General features: G+C 36.8%; 1 protein-coding gene and 1 long non-coding RNA gene across 2 annotated transcripts; both read right to left on the reverse strand.

Annotated features, from left to right (window-relative positions):
- On the reverse strand, positions 1–17,986 carry LOC306998432. The gene is made up of 3 exons (XR_013797558.1): positions 17,908–17,986; positions 17,536–17,604; positions 1–394 (listed from the first exon to the last, which is right to left on the reverse strand). It is a non-coding gene; the product is annotated as an uncharacterized lncRNA (long non-coding RNA).
- rgs5b (regulator of G protein signaling 5b) lies at positions 1,338–3,079 on the reverse strand. The gene is made up of 4 exons (XM_079613157.1): positions 2,912–3,079; positions 2,478–2,623; positions 2,030–2,196; positions 1,338–1,931 (listed from the first exon to the last, which is right to left on the reverse strand). The coding sequence occupies exons 1-4, from the start codon at positions 2,953–2,955 to the stop codon at positions 1,758–1,760; spliced, it is 531 nt and encodes a 176-aa protein (XP_079469283.1). The 5' UTR covers positions 2,956–3,079; the 3' UTR covers positions 1,338–1,757.
- Positions 17,987–19,967: the final 1,981 nt, after the last annotated feature.

The following is a 19,967-nucleotide window of genomic DNA, read 5'->3' on the forward strand; positions in this document are numbered from 1 at the left end:
CACTAGGGCATAGATGTTTATTAATTTACTTTTTCAAAAGAAGTATGGAATAAAAAAGATCTCTTTAAACGTTTTTTAAAGAAGGATTCATATTATGGTACATTTTCATAAGATTCTTAGAATATAGTCTTTACTACTAGCAATATTGAACCATTTTTCCTTATTCATATCTTAATCGTGAGAATGATTGCATCTACTGTGGTCTTCATAGGGGTTTAAAGGGCAGCATGAAGGGGGCGCAGAGCAGGTGACTCAGAGTGGGCAGCTGGAGCATCGCTGTCTCTCAGTGCCATCACAACAGAAGGTAAACAGGATCCTGCAGAGGCGTGGAGTGGGTGAGATGAGTGGACCACGTGGTCGCCATGGAAACCAGCTTCATCTCCACAGGGCTTTCCTGGAAAAAACACCTCTGGTTGTCTGTATATTCTGGAAACACTGAATTATCCTGCTGGTAGCAGTTAATTATGCATGTATGTGAATAGAGTAGATTTAGTCTTTATGAGGCTCACTGAGAAAGGCGCCAGGCATTGTGTGGTGAAGGTGACTAAGAGCCTCCATTAACCCATGTGAGTGGGATGTGTGGGGAGAGGAAGTGCAGAGGGGGGATGTATCTGACGTATTTCATTATGACAGTTCCTTTTACAGTACCTGCTCATAAAATAAATAAAAGCTAAATAGAATAAAATCCAAAAAGTAGCCTAAATTAAGTAAGACTATTTTAGTGGGATATGTGGGAAGAGAAAATGGGGATGCCTCTTAAATATTTTATTATGATATTAAAGGCATAGTTTACCCTAAAATGAAAATTCTGTTATCATTTACTCCCCCTCACGTTGTTCCAAACCTGTATGAGTGTCTTTCTTCTGATGAACACAAAAGAAGATAGTTTGAAGTGTTGACTTCAATAGTAGGGGAAAAAAGACTATGGAAATCAATGTTCAACTGTTTGACCAACATTTCAAAATATCTTCTTTTGTGTTTAATTAAATTTATTTACAAATATTGGGTGACCTATCCCTTTAATGTCATAATAAATTATGTAAGAGGCATCCCCATTTTCTCTTCCCACTAACATAGTTTTATTTTTTATTTACTTTTTGGATTTTATGTGTATTTTATTTCATTTTTGGGTGATCTATCCATTTAAAATCATCCATTTCCATTTAGCTGCACATAAAATAATAAAATAAATAATAAAATAAAAATATTCAAAAGCAAAAGCAAATCAAATCCAAAAGCAAGATAAATCAATAAAACTACGGTATATATTATATAACTGTAATATATTCTACATTTCTAAATTGAGTAATTATTCAAAAAAGAGAAATAGCTGAAGACATGTTTGAATGTAAAAAAATTTATTCAAGTTTTTTTTTCACTCGAAGTTCAATAAATAACCCACAATTGTTCATCAAATATAAATAACACTATTTTCAATATAACTTTTCAATAAATACTCATAGGCAATACAAAAATACACACACGGACACAATTAGTTTGACATAAATGTGCAAAAGACGTTCCACTTTCACAGTTATTATCCAGTGCTACAACCTTGACCTCCCTGTGTGCTCCACTGCTGTGTTCATAGAATGAATGTCCTTTAATGCCCGAGGCCTTCCAGCCTGGCTTTGAGTCTGTTCGGTCCTCCTGAACCTCAAGAAACTGGTTCAGATGGGTCACTGACCGTCCCACAAATGCCGTGTTTATCTGGGACGCATTCCTCTGCTGCCGTCTTCAGAGTGGCCATGAGTAGTTTAACCCACATGTTGTGTGATGAGTTCCTGGTAGACCGTTGACTTGAGGAAACGAGGGTAGCAGTCTTTCTCCATGAGGGTGTAAATTTTACTCTGGGCAAGGTTGAAGCAGGACAGGGTGGGTTGTTCCATATTATTCAAAGTGCTGGTTTTAGTTTCGTGATCAAGATTGACCTGAAAATACGCAGAGAAAGGAATTTGCCGTTAGACTTATGACATTTTTTATCAAGAGCGAGTCTTCCTATTGCTATTGATATTCTTGGGACACGTACCTCTCTCGGTGCGTCGGAGCAGACGAACTCCTCGTAGATTTTCCTGGCCTTGGAGCACAGCTTTGAGGAGGTCTTCGTGTTCCTGTAGTCCTCACAGGCCAAATAGAAAGCAATGTTTTCTTCACTGTACTCAGATGACAGGAAAGCTGTGAAAGCGCACAGTCCGTCTGCAAAGAAACATGAAGCAAACATTAGACGACCCTGAGAGCTTTCATCCTACAGCCGGAGAATGCGGTGCTTTAATATCGCAACTGTAAAAAGTGGTAACCGGCAATTGTATATACCTTAAAGAGACACCTGATTTAACCCTTGGAGTTAGTTTTGTTGGTGTAAATGAATGCGTTTAGGTTGATTTAGTGATTCTAAATAGTATTTTTTTTTTTTTTGAATAAAACTAGTTAATTGAAATGTTACCACTTTTTTTTCTTTCTCAGTGATATAAACTCACCGTTGTGAAGCAGGAGTTCATGGAAAGACTGGGTCCATTTTTGTCTGTCCTCCAGAGTTAACTTGGTATTTTTTTTGGAGTGGCCCATGATATTAAGCTCTTGCTTTAGCAGAAAATTTCCAAACCGAGTCTTGAGCTCCTTTGCCCTGTAAGGAACAAAATGATCCATCATTTCATTGGGGAAAAGTACTTATAATTGATAAAAAATACATATTATAATTGAACAATTATATATATATATACACATCTATATATATATATAGAGAGAGAAAGAAAGAAAATATTATATTATCATTTAAAAATGTTTGACTTAAAGCTATACTTAAACTAAGGTCTAGTCAAAAAGAAAAAAATGACATTTGAGCTTTTCTCACTATTCTGGCAGTAATTATTTATTTCATTTTATTTTTTCAATAAATAAATATGAAACATACCTTTCCAGACAGGTGGTTGGCAGATTCTCTAGTGCTCGGCACATGTTAGCAGGTCCAAAGATTTCCTATATGCTCCACAAGAGGCTGTCTAATAGTTAATGTTGTCTGAGACTTTTGATTCTGTCTAAATGTCAGCAATGCTGGGCTATTTATGCAGTTTCACCCTCCGTGACATCACTTGGCTGAGCCAATGAAACGCAAGCTGTGGAGGGAGGGGGTGTTTCGGCCCTTCAAGCAGCCTTTGGTCTTCAGTGAATCATTTCCAGTAGAAAGCAATGTCGTAAAGATTCACTTTTTCCTCTGATTGTCTCAATTTGTTACATAAAACACTGGAAATGGATTGGACACATTTCAAACTTTTTTCAGTTAATAAACCCAAAAAGGAAAATTCTGTCATCATTCCAAACCTATATGAATTTCTTTTTATATGTGGAAAAACAGTTTTCAGTGCTTTTTGTAATTTGCATACTTTAAAAGATAATGAGATCTATTGTTGTTATTGGACCCCATTGACTTTCATGGTATGAAAAAAAAAAAAAAAAAAAAAAAAAAAAAACAGTTCTTCAAAATATCTTTTGTTTTATGTAGGTGAGTAAATGACAGAATTTTCCTTTTTGGGTGAGCAAGCCCTCTTTGACTTTCTGATGCCATTGTGTGAAACCACAACATTTAGCCTATTTTTATAACTTTGCATGTTTTATCAGTTGGTTAAATACTGTAACTATGAATAGTTGTATATATCAAATATATAATTTGTATTGATGTAGATGTATAGGGTACCTACAGAAAGTCATTATTAAATAACTATAGGCTAATGTTTTACTCGGAAATATGCCAACCACGTGTGCACAAATGGGGCCTTTTTCTGCATGCAGGAAGTGATGGGGGGATTTCAGTAGACAGGAGGAAGCCCACCCACGCGCCTTACAACCCTTGCTGATGTCACGGGCTTACACTGTGTGAACGTCTAGCATTCGAGCGGAGGGTCTCAAAAGCATTGCCGTAAAAACAGGAAATAGAGAGTTGGAGAATATGTGGCAGAAGTCAGGGTAATTGAGAATGAAATGGGAAATCTGTTCAGGTGATATGCTGATTATGATTTCCTTTGTTCCAAATGTTTTTGTTTTTTTTTTGGATCAAAGAATTTTTTTAACACCTTTTATTTATTTTAATGCCATTTCGAGTTCAATGTAAATCAAATATTTATCCTGCTGGGAGGAGATGCTTCTTGATTTCTTTTGATAAGCAATGAGTATTATCCCAGAGGAAAATGTAGGTTGTTTTTTTTACTCATAAATAAAGTAGAAATAGCAGGTTGCCACTTTCTCCTGTGTGGATTTAAAGTCATCATGAAATGTAGTCTTTTCTCCCTTATTGTGACGAATATCCAAGTGAACCGGCTTTTCGAACAAGAAACAAAGAAGTAGAATCAGGAATTAATTGGATAGTTGTGGTTTGCCATTGCTGTGATGTCATGTGATTGACAGGTTGTCCCGCCCTCACGCCAGTAAACACATCATCAGAGAAGAGAAGAGCGAGGGGAAGATATTTTGACTAATGGATTTTTTGTACATGAATTTTAAAACAATGATGTGCACAGATAAATATTCATAACAAACACTGCAATGTTCCATAAAAAAAAGAAAGAATTGATTTCATGGTGACTTTAAGCAAAAGTCTCAATTTTCCCTCTATTTATAGCTGTTGAAACAATAACAATGAGCTCTCATTTGATATTTTCTTAAAGCAACCTCCATTAGCAATAACATGTTCTGTTTACTGACTTCTCGGTGGCCGATATTTGATTCCAGCAACTGTGAACTTTATTACATTAATTTGGATGACAAAAATATGTTGTGCTCTGTTTACATGCTCAATCAAAGGTCAGTGTTTGTGGGGACAGAGTGTTACAGCGAGTGTCTCTGGCCAGCTGTGGCATGATGTCTTATTGAGACGCGTCCCCATCTGTCCACTGTCACTTCATTCTGGATGTAAACATGTTTTCTTTACTATAGTGCAGGCAAAAAATAATAATAATATACGCCCTGCAAAGTCATGATGTGTAAAATATTATACGTGTGAAAATACAATTTCAAAAAACAAGATTATAGTGCTGTCATTCAAGATCTAGATTTGTCATTATGATACCAATGGTCATAAACTGTCACCAAAAAGGAGTTTCCTGAGGAAGCCCATTCACTTCAGAGAATATCTACTCTGTATCTAACATGTGCATCTTTACTCGTCATAGTTTCGACTTTGTTTCTCACAAATGTGACTTAATTTCTCATAACCGAATCTTTGTACCTCACAATCATGACTTCATTTCTCATAATTGCAACATTGTGTCTCACAATATCGGTCATGGACCAGAAGAGTGCAGATAAAAAGGTAAAACCCAAAGAGAGTTTGAGACACACAGGCGAGTAACTGGAAGGTAGATCGTTGAGATGACACTGGCAGGGTAATGACTGTTTGCAGGCAGAGATGACAGGTAATTTGAAGGCTGGGTGGCTTGAAGATAAGATGAAGACAGACGACGTGAAAGTTCGAGACGGGATCGCTCAGGTAAGTATCCACAGGTCGGTTGTCGGGTACGTTTTTTTAAGCGTTGAACGACGAGACGAGACCTACACTCTATAAAATGAGCGAATGGGTTGTTTTAAGTCAGCGGTTGGGTTAAATGTTTGCCCAACCTGCTGGGTAGTTTTATATAACTTAACTATTTTTTTTAAAAATCACTGTATTTCTTTCTTAAAATGAACCCGAAGTATGTTGAAAATTAACAAAATGTTTAATAAATGAACATTTATTAATACGTTTAATTAATAATAATTAAACAATAAACATTTAATAAATGTGCACCTTTTGATTATTATTGTAGCGTCAAGTTATTATGTGTGATTTTAAACCAGCCATATAGTAATTTTTAAACAATAGTTGGGTTAAATAAAACTGTCAATGCAGCACATTACACAACCGTTTAACCCAACCGCTGGGTTTGTCCATTTTCAACCCAACTTGGGTTGTTTTTAATCCAGCAATTTTTAGAGTGATGTGGAGCGTGACTGTTTAATGGAGTGGAGCTGATGAGGATGAACGATGTGTGGGTGATTGTGAAGTGTGTGCAGGTGTGAGCCAGGAGGGATTGTGGGAAATGTAGTGCGAGGTGACTGAGGATTGTGACAATATCAGTTTTTTTTCTCATACTATTTTTCGCAACGTGACTTTATAGCTCATAGCAACTTTTTTGTTTATCTCACAATTAAGGCTTTCTGTTTCAAAATTGTGACTATTTCTTGCAGTGTGACATCTCATATTTGCAGCTTTATATCTCATAATTTTGATATATCCGTATTTCTTTCTCATAATTGCAGCTGTATTTCTCACAGTTTGCATTCATTTCTTATTTTACACTCGATCTCACAGTTGACTTTTTGTTTTTGTGATTTTGGAAACATCTTTTTCCAAGTGTTCTTGGCTATTTACAGAAAGATACAAATTGTACTTAGCTCAATAGGTTATTATAGCTGCTGTTCAGCTGATTATTTGGATCTCTATCATGCACACAGCTAAGCTTATTGCCGCTGTTGCCGGAAAGCTGCACGTCCCTGGAGATTGGTTTCTCATTTCCGTTAAACAATGGGAATAATTAACAAGGAATTGTGAACCACAATGGCTTTTCTATTTAAACTCGGCTCTTGTCTGGAAATTGGCTCAACTTATGGGAACAATTCCACTGCACAATATATCCTTGATAAACAGATATGAAGGTCACATCCTATTGATTTTATGTGTTGCCCAGTTATAATGATGTTACTTCGTAAATAGCTCATCAATTTTGAATGAAATATGTGTTATATGAGCTAAAAAGGATGTGACATGATGCCAAACCAATGGCGCCAAGATGCGAGTCCTTTTTCACAACTATAATTGGGTCACAGGAAGATCAATATGGAATGGCGTCATGATTTTTATTGAGCATATTATGTCTTCATAAGCCCAGCCCTGATAACTATAAATAAACCAATACCAAACAATTTTCTAATCTAATCACCCTATATTAATAATAAAAACATGTTGTATAATAGACACTAGGTCAGTACAGTGTTCTGTATGAAGGCAGGAACATCGATTTCATCAAATTCAATAAAAAAAATATAGGCCAAAGATATTTATAAAGCACCTATTTTCTCTTTCATTTGACATATTACTTTATTAATTCAAAAGAAAGCTTGCCTTCGTCTGTTATACATGAGAACCATAAAAACACTTTCAACAGATATGTGTCAGCTATAATGCTTTAGAAATGTGTACCTTTGTAGCAAGGACTTTTTAATGTTATTTTACACAGACTAACACAGGAAAGTGTCATGGTTTGAACGTGTTAAAATTCATTTTGGACTGCATCTAAAAATGAGAGAGTATTTACTGGTTCTTTCCGTATACTGTGAAGTATCTGATATGAAAATAATGTGTAGGCCTAGTGTTTTACACAAACATTAGTCATTGTTTTAAGCACTTGTTGACTAAATAGATACTTAAACCCCCACAAACACATGATGGCACATTGTCATTGTCATGATGGCACATTCAACAGAATTTCCCTTGGGGAAATATAATCACCACTCATTTTCGGACATTTCTTTTCACAACAGAGCTTAACAAATGGTTGCCAAATCTATGTAGTGTGGCATCAAATGAACAGACCTTTCCTCAGAAAATTGAAATCGTATAACAAACATGCTCAAGTCAGTAATTGATTAAATGTAGCACACACAACAACACTGCTACAACACACAAATCGCCAGTAACTTTGTCTATTTTTACTCTGCAAATGGTTTCAAACAGAGTTTAAGCTTGATTGACAGGTGATCTGATCAATCATATTTCGCCATCCGCCATTTTGTCCGAAAAAGCAGTCAGGAAAGTTAGTAGATTAACGTTGGAGGATTTGAACTTGAGAAACGGAGTGTACTGACGCCTTTCCGCGGTTAAAACAACATTCCTTCTGATGTTCATTCATGTTTATTTGATGCTATAAATGAACTAGAAGGAAGAGATGATCGGTTTAACTGAGGCGACAGCGATCTGACAGGCACATTAAAGAGCCACAAAACAGTATTTATTGTTTACATTTCTTTTAAAAAATGACCAAATTTGAATGGTGAGACTTTGTTTAATATGTTTAATATCAAAAGTAACTAAAAGGTAAGCTGGTCTGTCCTGTCTGTCAGCGTCCTCTCTGCTCCGCGATGTATTTTTCACTGCGTGAGAACATGGTGTGGCGTGAGAGCGGTGTAGCTTGTCGGACATAGCGACAGTAACTAAGGGGGGCGGGTCTTTGCGAACGGTCAATTAACTCATAGTCACGTTTTATTACTGAATGATGTTTCTGATCAAATCGTTTGAATTAATTATTCAATGACTCACACATAAAGACAGTCACTGCCCCAATTATTTATTTTTTGGACAAATTTCTAAACTGACTTCAGAAAAAAAAAAAAAAAAACCTTCAGAAGCCTTGGATGAGTTCAGTTAAAAATCCCCAGAAAATATATGATTTCAATATGATTCAGATTATGATTAACAGGATGTAGACAATGACATGTGACTGGACGTCTGTGGGGACTGCCCTCTTCAAGAGAATATTGGATTTGCCCAACATGCTGGATAACTGGAATTTAACTGGAAGAAGTGCAGACTTATGGGAATACAGCTGTCTTAAAGTCATCATAAACTGGCAATTGTCCCAGAAACTGTGGGCCTAAAGAAATTTCAACTTTCCCTCAAGTCTGCCAGAAGAGGGTTTAAAATATGAAGGTTCAAATGGTCGTGTTGCTAAATATATGAATCTCCAATTGTGTAACTGGAGGAACAGTAAAAGATCATATGAGAGCCGGAACTCTGCTGGATAATCTGAATTAATTAACCTGACAAATTAGGTTACTTCAATAAAAGTAAATATCATTTGAACAGGTTCTTGGGGTAAAAATTGTGCTCTAATTTCTTTCTGCCTTCAGGAGTTAATATAAAATATACATGCATGTGCATTTGTCCAATAGTGTGCATCTTTCACCCAAAGCATATTCTCAGCATGCCATTTTATGGCATTAGATAATGAAACTTGCATTAAAAATCATCAGACGGGTTTTCAGTGAAGAACAGCAGGGGTCTTTGAACAGAACAGTGGTCTGCATTAAGTATATCAATCTTCCTCAGTTTTCTGCAGAATTAAGCACTCCCAGAGATACCTGGAAAGATAACAGGCCAACAAATGAAAATGACCTCACCACAGGATGTTTTCATAAAAAAACACTTAATTGGGAACATTGTAAAACTTGTGCCGGTTGAGCACTGATATTTCTTTAAACACTGAGATTGGCTTCAACACACAGCTAAAGCTTGAGCAAGCTGGTTTTATTAGAGAGAAAAAAAAAGTATTTGTATTTCTGTCTCTATGACAGCAAACTGTCACTCTCCAGCAGCTAGTAAGGGCAAAAGGGGCCAATGGGTTTATCCGTGATCGTCTTCTTCTAGAGATCATACCACCTATGTAGGCATTAAATTAACTTTTTAAAACTTTTCTTCAAATTAATTCATACTTCCAAGCATGGGTGTAGGACATGGGCCGGGGGCACTTTTAATAAAATGTAAATTCATCCTTCGCACTTTTTCTTGTTGAGGTTTTCATAGACCAACATGAATCATTTTACTGTAAATTCAAAGACAAGATAGTCCATTCATGATTTGATGCTTTATTCTTATCCAAATTGAGGCAATATTATGGAGCGCTAAACACACTAATGTACACTCAAAAAAATGCTGGGCTGTTTCAACCCAGTTTTGGGTCAAATATGGACAAACCCAGCTGTTGGGTTAAATTTTTAGAGTGTAATGTATGTTTCTTTCATACTCAAAGCCAGAGGACACTCTCTCGCAGAAATTCCAAAACAAATTCATAGAAGTTATAACTCATGACGTTGAACCTTATGGACAAAGGCATTTATAAATCTCGGGGTATTTTTTATAATAATGAATTATATGAATAATTCAGTTATAACTGATATAGCATTTATTACACTCTAAAAAATGCTGGGTTGTTTTAACCCAATTTTGGGTAAAATATGGACAAACCCAGCCATTGGGTTAAATTTTACATTACATTTTTAACCCAACGTTTGGGTTTGTCCATATTTTACCCAAAATTGGGTTGAAACAACCCAGCATTTTTTAGAGTGTACAGAAAGTGTTTGAGTGGCTTTACATTAACACATGCTAGTATATTTTTACATTGTATAAAATCCATGAATGACACAAGTGTTTGTAGTACATTAACTAATCATACAATTTTCATTAGGAAAATATAGGGAAAAAAAATATAGAATACAAATTATTGGTTATTGTTCAGCAGTGTATTTGATTTCTTAGCCAAAATCAATAGATAAGAAAACAATAAAACCTGTCATTTAGGCAAAGGTCAGAAAAAACACCTCAGGTTATGACTGTAGCTACACTAAAATCTTTCATTTTTTGGGGTTCTTTTTTGTTACCCAGCTCCTGGGTCAGACGTAACAACCTAATGTTTGGGTAGTTTTCTTGATCTTGGGTCAGACTTAACATCCCAGGGACGGAATTATTTATCGTAGGCTTTTTGCTGCCTCTTCAGGAATTTTTTTAATTTGTTAACTGTTGGCAATATGTATTAAACCTTATATAAAATATACTGTAAAATATGAAATATGAATTATCATGCAAGCCAGTGGTTGTGTCGAGTATTTAAAAAAAGTTTAGAGGATTTAAGTTAATCTGTAGACATTTCATCATGTATGAAGTAAAAAAAGAAGAGAAAAAAAGCAAATATTATTGTAAAAATTAATCAACTATGCTGGGTTAAATCAGCCCATTATGCTGGGTTAAATAAACAACCCAGTTTGTAGTGTAAAATTAACCCAACATGTGTTCTGTCCTATATTTTCCTTTATACTGTATTAGGCGGTGGAAGAGCTGCGCCGTACCACGGATTTGGCGATGGCATCAGGGAGAATATCTTTCGCCTCGATTGCGCCGGTTTCGCCTTCCGAGCTTTTCAGAGCTTCTGTCGAGACGGTGTTTGGGAAGTTTCAGGAGGTGAAGGCGCACTCTTAAAACCTTCATACAGTGTCGGTCCAGGTCTACGCCCCAAGCCACGAAGGGGGCTGCTCGTCCCAGTCTGAGGACCACCACCGCACACCACTGATACACACGTACTGTACATATATACATACATACACTATTTTGCCAAAATATGTTTTGCATGCTTTTACATGCACATGTACTTTAATGACATCCCATTCTTAATCCGTAGGGTTTAATATGGAGTTAGACCACCCGTTGCAGCTATAACAGCTTAAACATAATTTATGAATTCTAGAAGCGCATTTGTGAGGTCAAGCACTGATGTTGATGTTGGAAGAGAAGGCCTGTCTCGCAGTCTCCGCTCTAATTCATCCCAAAGACCTCGGGTTGAGGTCAGGACTCTGGGCAGGCCAGTCAAGTTCCTCCACACCAAACTCGTTCATCCATGTCTTTATGGACCTTGCTTTGTGCACTTGTGCGCAGTCATGTTGGAAAAGGAACATCCCCAAACTGTTCCCACAAAGTTAGGAGCATGAAATTGTCCAAAATGCCTTGGTACGCTGAAGTATTAAGAGTTCCTTTCACTGGAACAAAGGGGCCAAGCCCAACCCTTGAAAAACAACCCACACCATAATCCCCCCTCCACCAAACTTTACACTTGGCACAATGCGGGCAGGCAAGTACCATTCTCCTGGCAACCGCCAAACCCAGACTCGTCCATCGGATTGCACAGACAGAGAAGCGTGATTGGTCACTCCAGAGAACACGTCTCCACTGCTCTAGAGTCCAGTGGCGGCTGCTTTACACTACTGTCTGCATCTGATGCTTTGCAATGCTCTTGGTGATGTGAGGCTTGGTTGCAGCTGCTCGGCCATGAAGACCAATTCAATGAAGCTCTCCACGCACTGTTCTTGAGCTAATCTGAAGGCCACACGAAGTTTGGAGGTCTGTAGCTATTGACTCTGCAGAAAGTTGGCGACTTCTGCGCACTGTGCGCCTCAGCATGCGCTGACCCTGCTCTGTGATTTTACGTGGCCTACCACTTCGTGGCTAAGTTGCTGTTGTTCTCAATTCACCATTAGCTAAGCCCCGCCCCCCTTAGTTTACTGTTGCTACGTCCATCAACTTCATCTGGCCTCTGGTTTGGTATCAACATGGCTTATGCTGTGACAGCTCTTCCTGCTGAAATTATATCAAACTTTTATAAAGCTGCAAATAAAGTGTCCGACAGAGTAGGCAAAAGGGGCTGCAGTGTGTGTTCGAAGGCTATATTCAAGACATACGGTGAAACGCAAGCAACAACAAGGCATCCAAATAGAGGCAAAAGCATAACGGTCACAGTCAAAAAATGAACCACCGCATATCCTAATCGAGACGGAGGCTGTGACTAACAATATCAGGAGTAACACTGTTCATGCAAAGCTGGGTAGGTCTCTTCACTTCTATAATCGTCATTACAAAGCAAACGGACTACGCGAGTATAACGTTGTATTTATTAGCAACGTGTGCTAGCGTATCAACAATTAGGGTAGAGAACCGAAATCATAACCTAAACCAGCATAAAACTGTCTAACTAGTGTATAACTTCACAGTAAGGTTAAAAGCTAAATTTATCTTAGAGCACAAAAGTGTGCTTGTTGATCCTTGAGGGGTTTCGCTGGGAGGACGTCCACACAGTTTAATCCAAAACCGACACTTGTCAGGATTTGAGGAAAAAAACGGACACCCCCCTCCAACCTCTCTGGGAAACGCGTATCTGTGTTACAAATGCCCCAGGCACAACGTTTAACCATATTTTTGATAAAACTACGACGGTAATAGTCTGCCAAGACCAAACATATGAGACGCCTGTGTTAAAGTCAATGGAGCGCTTTGAAAAAGTGTCGGACCTCTGTGGGAGCTCGTTCTTGGCTGCGCTGTGATTGGTCAATCTACATTCTAGGGTGTGGCTTAGCCAAAGGCAAATTGCTTCCACTTTGTTATAATACCACTAACAATTGACCGTGGTATTATTTAGTAGTGAGGAAATTTCACAAATGGACTTATTGCACAGATGGTACCCCATCACGGTATCACACTTGAATTTACTGAGGTCCTGAGAGAGACCCATTCTTTCACAGATGTTTGTAGAAGCAGTCTACGTGCTTGCTTTATACAACTGTGGCCATGGAAGTTATTGGACGCCTGAATTCAATGATTTGGAGGAGTGTCTCTATACTTTTGGCAATATAGTGTACATACATAGTGTTTGTGTAAGTAAGCCCTGTGTCTGGTTCAGCTGTCCCTTATCGTTGCGTTTACGTGGCTGATCTGTGTTATAATGTTTAAAAAAAGCCTGAAATCTGGTGCGATTAGATCCTGTTTTAAGTTCTTTTGCAACTGCGTGTCAATATGTAAATGTTTCACCCATTAATATTTAATAAAATTGGTAGTAGCAGAAAACCAAAATGTATTCTTGATTAGATGGGGTGTTGTGGTGTAACAGTTAAAGATCTAGACTAATAATTAAAAGGTTATGTTCACCATTGTTATCTTTATCCAGACACTTAACCTCAGGTTACTCTAGACTCTAGAGGGACTGTCCCTTTAATAAATTAACTTAAGTGACCTTAGATGAACGCATCATCTAAATTACTGAGTGATTTTTATAGTTGAACATTGATTCGTTCAGTTTTAAAATGATGAATCTAGTGAAATATATCCACTGTTATTGTATCCATGTAAAAATGAGTTATTTATTTATTTATTTTTCTAAGCTCATAAAAGGTTTTGCAAGCAATCCCATGGCTTCCATAAATTGCCAGTTTATTTTCTTATATAAAATATGCTTCTTGGAACACAATCATTATTGAGTGGAAAGTGAGAAGGCAACCTTTGTGAAAAAGAAGTGCACTTTTTTGTTTTAAATTTAGTTTATTTTTAATTTAAAAAACTGTACATTCCCATAATATTCACAAAATAAAAGACTTTTGTAATACTATTAAATTATTAATTAATTAAATACATGATAAAGTGCACTTTGTAATAACTTTTCAAAAAGTTTTACTTTAAATTACATTTTAAATCAGCATGTATTTAATCTTTTGGCATACTTAAGTTCTTTTGATGTATAATTTTTAACTGTATTGTGTTTTTTGATTTTACATTAAAATGTTATATATTTAGCTAATTTGCAGCTTCATCATTACACGTGTGATTACAATTATATCTACATCAATGGAAGTGACATTCAACTAACTACCTTAGTTAACATGAACTAAGAATGAACAATATTTCTTCAGCATTAATTAATCTTAGTTTATATTAATTTCAACGTTTACATGTTACTAAAATATACGGTTGTTTTTGTTAACATTAGTTCATCACTGTGAACTAACATGAACAAACAACAGCAGTATTTTTTTATTAACAAAGATTAATAAATACTGTAACAAATTGCTTGTTAGTTCATGTCAGTTAATACATTAACTAAATGTTACCTAATGAACCTTATTGTAAAGTGTTACCCGCCATATTTCAAAGACAACATATTTATGAAATTACATATAAAGATGTAATTAAGTCTTAGGTCAAAAAGCACTCTAAAGTTCAGCTGCATTTATTATAAATTTAAACACATTTTCATTTGATTGTAACCAACATGCAATTGAGTTTCTGAAAACATTACATTCAAGTATATTCTTTTAAAGTATATTTTTCCCATAATAAATACACGTTTTAAAAGGGAAGGCCCAGTCTATCTTCAGAAAATAACGAATCAGGAAGTTTTGCATGTTTTTAATGATCCAACCCTTTGCTCTTCGATCCCTAAAGAGGATATTCTGGCCACATCTTCCTCTGTAAAGTCCCTATTGCAGATGGGATGAATTAAATGCTCCGTCAAATAGAGGAATGGTGTAACGCAACAATCCCCAGTAAGATGCGGCCAGAGCGCTTTGGCCCTACCTGATGAGTAATAGCCTATATACTGTAGGAGACTGAGAGGGAAACAGTGACAGACACCGTCATGCCCACACTCTGTGTTATGTGTAGCTCAAATCTCAAGGGATTTCCTGAACCAAGTTGTGTTTAACCAACAACAGTTGGCAAACGAACCAGCAGAGATGATTTATTCAGTTGACAGATGACATCTAAACACAAAACAAACAGCTCACTGATAAGAGCCTTGACTGAAGCCTCTCTAGTAAACGAGTGTAAAAGCAAAACTGTGTTTGTCACATCCTCCCCGCGTTCGCTGGAACTCCTGGGCCGGGCTTATGCTTGAAGAGATTATTATTATTAATAATAATAAGTAAATAAATACGATATGGATGTCAAATGTCAATGCTGTGACTAATAATTACAGTTTTAAAAGACAGTTAGGAGCGTGGTTGCAAAAGACAAACTTGCCCATATGATGAAATGTCACTTTTTTGTTGTCTACTTTACACTATCATTTAAAGTCTGGGGTTAGTACGATTTTTGTCTTATGCTCAAAAATACTGCATTCATTTGATCAAAAATACAGTAAAAACAGCAATATTGTGAAATATTATTACAATTTAAAATCATTGTTTTCTATTTGAATATATTTCAAAGTGTAATTTATTCCTGTGATGCAAAGCTGAATTTTCAGCATTATTACTCCAGTCTTCAGTGTCACATGATCCTTCAGAAATCATTCTAATATGCTGATTTGCTGCTCAAGATATGATACATTTTATTCAGGATTCTTTGATGGATAAAAAACTCAAAAGAAAGGCATTTATTTGAAGTAGACATCTTTCTTTAACATAAATGTCTTTATTCTCACTTAAATAGTTTAATGGCAGTTTAAAAAAAAAAGTGACTTATACCCTTTACTATATGGGTGAATTGCCCTAATGTGGGACACCTAAGGTCTAGTGTTTGTAGGTCCCCCATAAATACATGAATGACAGTGAAACTATGGGTTAGACAAAGCTGTGGTGTCATGTGATCAAAATCACATGACCCATCAAATGTCCAATCTTATTTGAGGGTGGAGCAATCATCAAACAGGAGGCACCTTGTGTGAAGACCATCCGAAGGTTAGTGACAATAGAGTTTTAACAAATTTGCTATTAAAGAGTTAAATACATTTTAAACAAAGCAATCCTGCTACTTTTTAGCCTAATATGCTTATGAAATATTTGTCCATCAAAAAATAGTGCTACTTTGTGTGTATAAACTATATATTTCATATTTTTTATCAAATTTCCTAGTGTCCCACTGTCAAGCTGTGTTTGTTGTTAAGTAAACTGAACTAGACACTATTGTATTATCGGTCTGATGATGTTCAGTTATCCATGTTTCATCCATCCATAACCAAGATAATTACTAAGATTTAAGAGAGAATCTAAAATAAAATCAATGTATCAATGTGATTTTTGGTCTTTTTATCATATATTTTTCAATGTCCCACATTGGGGACACAGCTATCCCAAAAGCAGCAGATTGTCCTGTTCGATCTGGTGTAAATGCCTCTCAGGTTGCTCCGTAAACAACACTCAAGTGATACGTTTATACGCACACACTACACCTATCACCAAGAGAAAATAATTCATTTTAAGATGGTCTTGGTAGCCTATTGAAACCACCAGAGAGCAGCAGAGTGCAACTAGAAGATCCTTATAGCAATTAGTGCAAAAACTATTACACTGAAATATGGGTTGAATGAATTACATATTATGAACATTGGAATAACATCAGGAACTAAAATATCAACAACATTGCAGTTTTCATACACTTTAAACCCATGTCCCTCACTGACACCGATATTTTTGACACTATAAATGTAAAATGTGGTTTTGCTTTATAGTTTAGAGAACAAGTAAAAATATGAGATGGCATGTTTGAGTTAGAGAAATCCTTGTTAATAAATTAAGAAACTATTAAATGACTCATGTTTATAATTGTGAGATGTCAGCTCAATTCATTAATCTCCATTGCCTTATCTTAGGGAAGAGCAATCTGATGTAACGAGGAGCTGTGGGTTTACTGCTCACCTGAAAACTGGATTTAACGATTGTATTAGATACTTTATATTCATAGAGGTTCTCAAATTATTGCTCATGTATACCTGCGCTTTAACAAGGGCCTTCACTCTAGATTGGACAGTTGTTGGACAACCAGTGAGGACACAGTTTGTTGTTGTTGCTACTACTGCTTGACAGGTCACATAAAATAAGCCAGTATGATATGAAGACACACTTAAACACAAAAGTAATGTTTTGGCTAAATTCTATTGAAGTGCAGACAGTATGACAGTAAAGAGCTGCATGTAGAATTCAGAAACCCTGTTATTAGCAATACTGGTGGCCGTTAATTGAACTGCAGCCAGAAACTTATTCCTCATGCTTGAACTTGTGCACATTGCACACGTTAACGTTACTTACGAAGAAACTGAACGTGATTCAAAGACCCAATATACTCGGGCGAAATTCTTTTTCATCTTTTGCTTAGAGAAGTAAAAAAAAAGAAAGAAAAAAAAGTTGGAAATAGCCTACCTGCAGCGAACATCGAGACGCCGTCTTCACTGCTGGGAGTTACGGTTAGAGGAATTGCTCTGCGCTTTCCTTTCAATAACAAAATATAACACACAACACAAATGATTAGGGTGAACACCATAATTAAGAAAGCACCTAGCAGAGCATGTTGTGGATGTTTGCACCAGCTCTGCAATTCACCAGCATCGTATGGACAGATGAGGTAAATTCAAATTACTGCTACATTGTTATGAAAGTTTATTTAAAATATATATTTAGGCTATGTTAAAAATATGGCAGTGTGATGCTATAGTTTGAATTAACCCCCTTTCTTTACATGACACATTGCAATTCAGCTCTGAGTCTGTACACTGTAGGAGCCGAAATAATTACCCTGTAAGCTGGGTTTGCTAATGCTAACGCTAGCGATGCACCCTTGCGCTTCTCCGCGTCAAAGTTTACGTTCTGAGATAACACTGCCATCTTGCGGGCTGGTTTAAATCGAACAGAAATCCACTAATCTTGGATGGAAACAATTAAATAAATATTGATACAGGGAGAGCGAGTTTAAACCAATGATTGCACAGCTTTCTTATTTCTGTTTAACATTTATTTCATGCTAGGTTTAGTTTTTCTGGTACCTTTTTTCTTCTTCTATTATTCATTGAATAAAAACATATTAAAATATAAAGACAATATTATATGCATTTTAAAAATTTAATTAAATTATATTAATGAGGTAAATTGTATTGGTTTATTATTTTGATTATTACAATATTTTATTTAGGCATTAACTCAATTTAATTTGTTTTATTAACAGCCAGGTTTTTTAATAATTTGTGGCATTGTTGATAACTCATTAAAATGTAAGGAAGAGATCTCATCATCTATGATAATTCCCTCAGATCTCGTATTGGATATACAGTGCACACTGCGTGATGGTCACTCACGTGAACGAGCACCGACCTGCCTACGATTTTGGGAATTTGTCTGCGATTTCGCAAGATCTGTCGGCGAGTGAAAACCAGAGCTAAAATCGTGCAGTGTGAACTTGGCATTAGCGAACGAGTCAGTGCACGAGAATAAAAAGCGAAAGTGGTGAAAATAGCAAATGAGTCAAGACGGTAGCCTACAGACAGAAGGTTGTTAACGGACCATCCGAATGCACAAATATTTTCATAAAAACTTGAGCCGACTGGAATGAAGAAAGTGATCAGCGTGATGATATTCAAAATGGTAAGCAAACGGTTTGTATATCTGCAGTCCTAGTATCGGTTTCCCTTTTTGAATGATGAAAATAGACTATATTGATACCTGCTGATAACGAAAGATATTGACTACATGCAGGAGCAGAACGCACATGCTAGTTGACACTTGACAGTCGCCTTTAGTCCTTTTGGTGTGATCAAGCGCAGCTTTTTGGCAGAGACGCAGCCGCCAAGAGGCGACAACACAGTCAGCTTTCATGCTATAGTTCTTTGACGTCGGCTTAGTGTGTCCTGGGCTTTAGGTTAAGGAGACTCGCTCCTTGGGTTAGCAGATTGCAGTGGCGATTTCACAGAGACTAATGGTTCTTTGTTGGACGGGAAGAGTTCGATTTAGGACATGATGGGCTCTGACGGCAGGTGAGGATCTAACAGAGGTGAGAGGTGGCTATTTATAGGCTTCCTCTTTGGCTGGATCATCTGAACTTGCTCCTAAAAGTGCACATTCAATTCACCTTTGGCTAAGCCCCGCCCCCCTTAGTTACTGTTGCTACCTCCGACAACTTCATCTGGGCTCTGGTTTGGTATCAACATGGCTTATGCTGTGACAGCTCTTCCTGCTGAAATTTTATCAAACTTTTATAAAGCAGCAAATAAAGTGTCCAATAGAAGTAGGCAGAAGGGGCTCAGTGTGCGTTTGAAGGTTTTATTCAAGACATACGGTGAAACGCAAGCAGCAACAAGGCATCCAAATACAGGCAAAAGCATAAGTTAACGGTCACAGTCAAAAAATGAACCACCTAATATCCTTATCGAGACGGAGGCTGTGACTAACAATATCAGGAGAAACACTGTTCATACAAAGCTGGGTAGGTCTCTATTCACTTCTATAATCGTTATTATTTACAAAGCAAACGGACTACGCGAGTATAAAGTTGTATGTATTAGCAGCGTGTGCTAGCATATCAACAATTAGGGCAGAGAACCGAAATCATAACCTAAACAGCATAAAACTGTCTAACTAGTAACGTTAGCCTATAACTTCACACACAGTAAGGTTAAAAGGTAAATGTATCTTAGAGCAAAGGTGAGCTTGTTGATCCTTGAGGGGTTTCGCTGACTGAGGACGTCCACACAGTTTAATCCATAGACGACACTTGTCAGTATTTAACTTCGGTTTTGGGAAGGGGAAAAAACGGACACCCCCTCCAACCTCTCTGGGAAACGCGTATCTGTTTTACAAATGCC

This window comes from Phoxinus phoxinus, assembly GCF_949152265.1.
Source record: "Phoxinus phoxinus genome assembly, chromosome: 5".
NCBI classification, from domain to species: domain Eukaryota; kingdom Metazoa; phylum Chordata; class Actinopteri; order Cypriniformes; family Leuciscidae; genus Phoxinus; species Phoxinus phoxinus.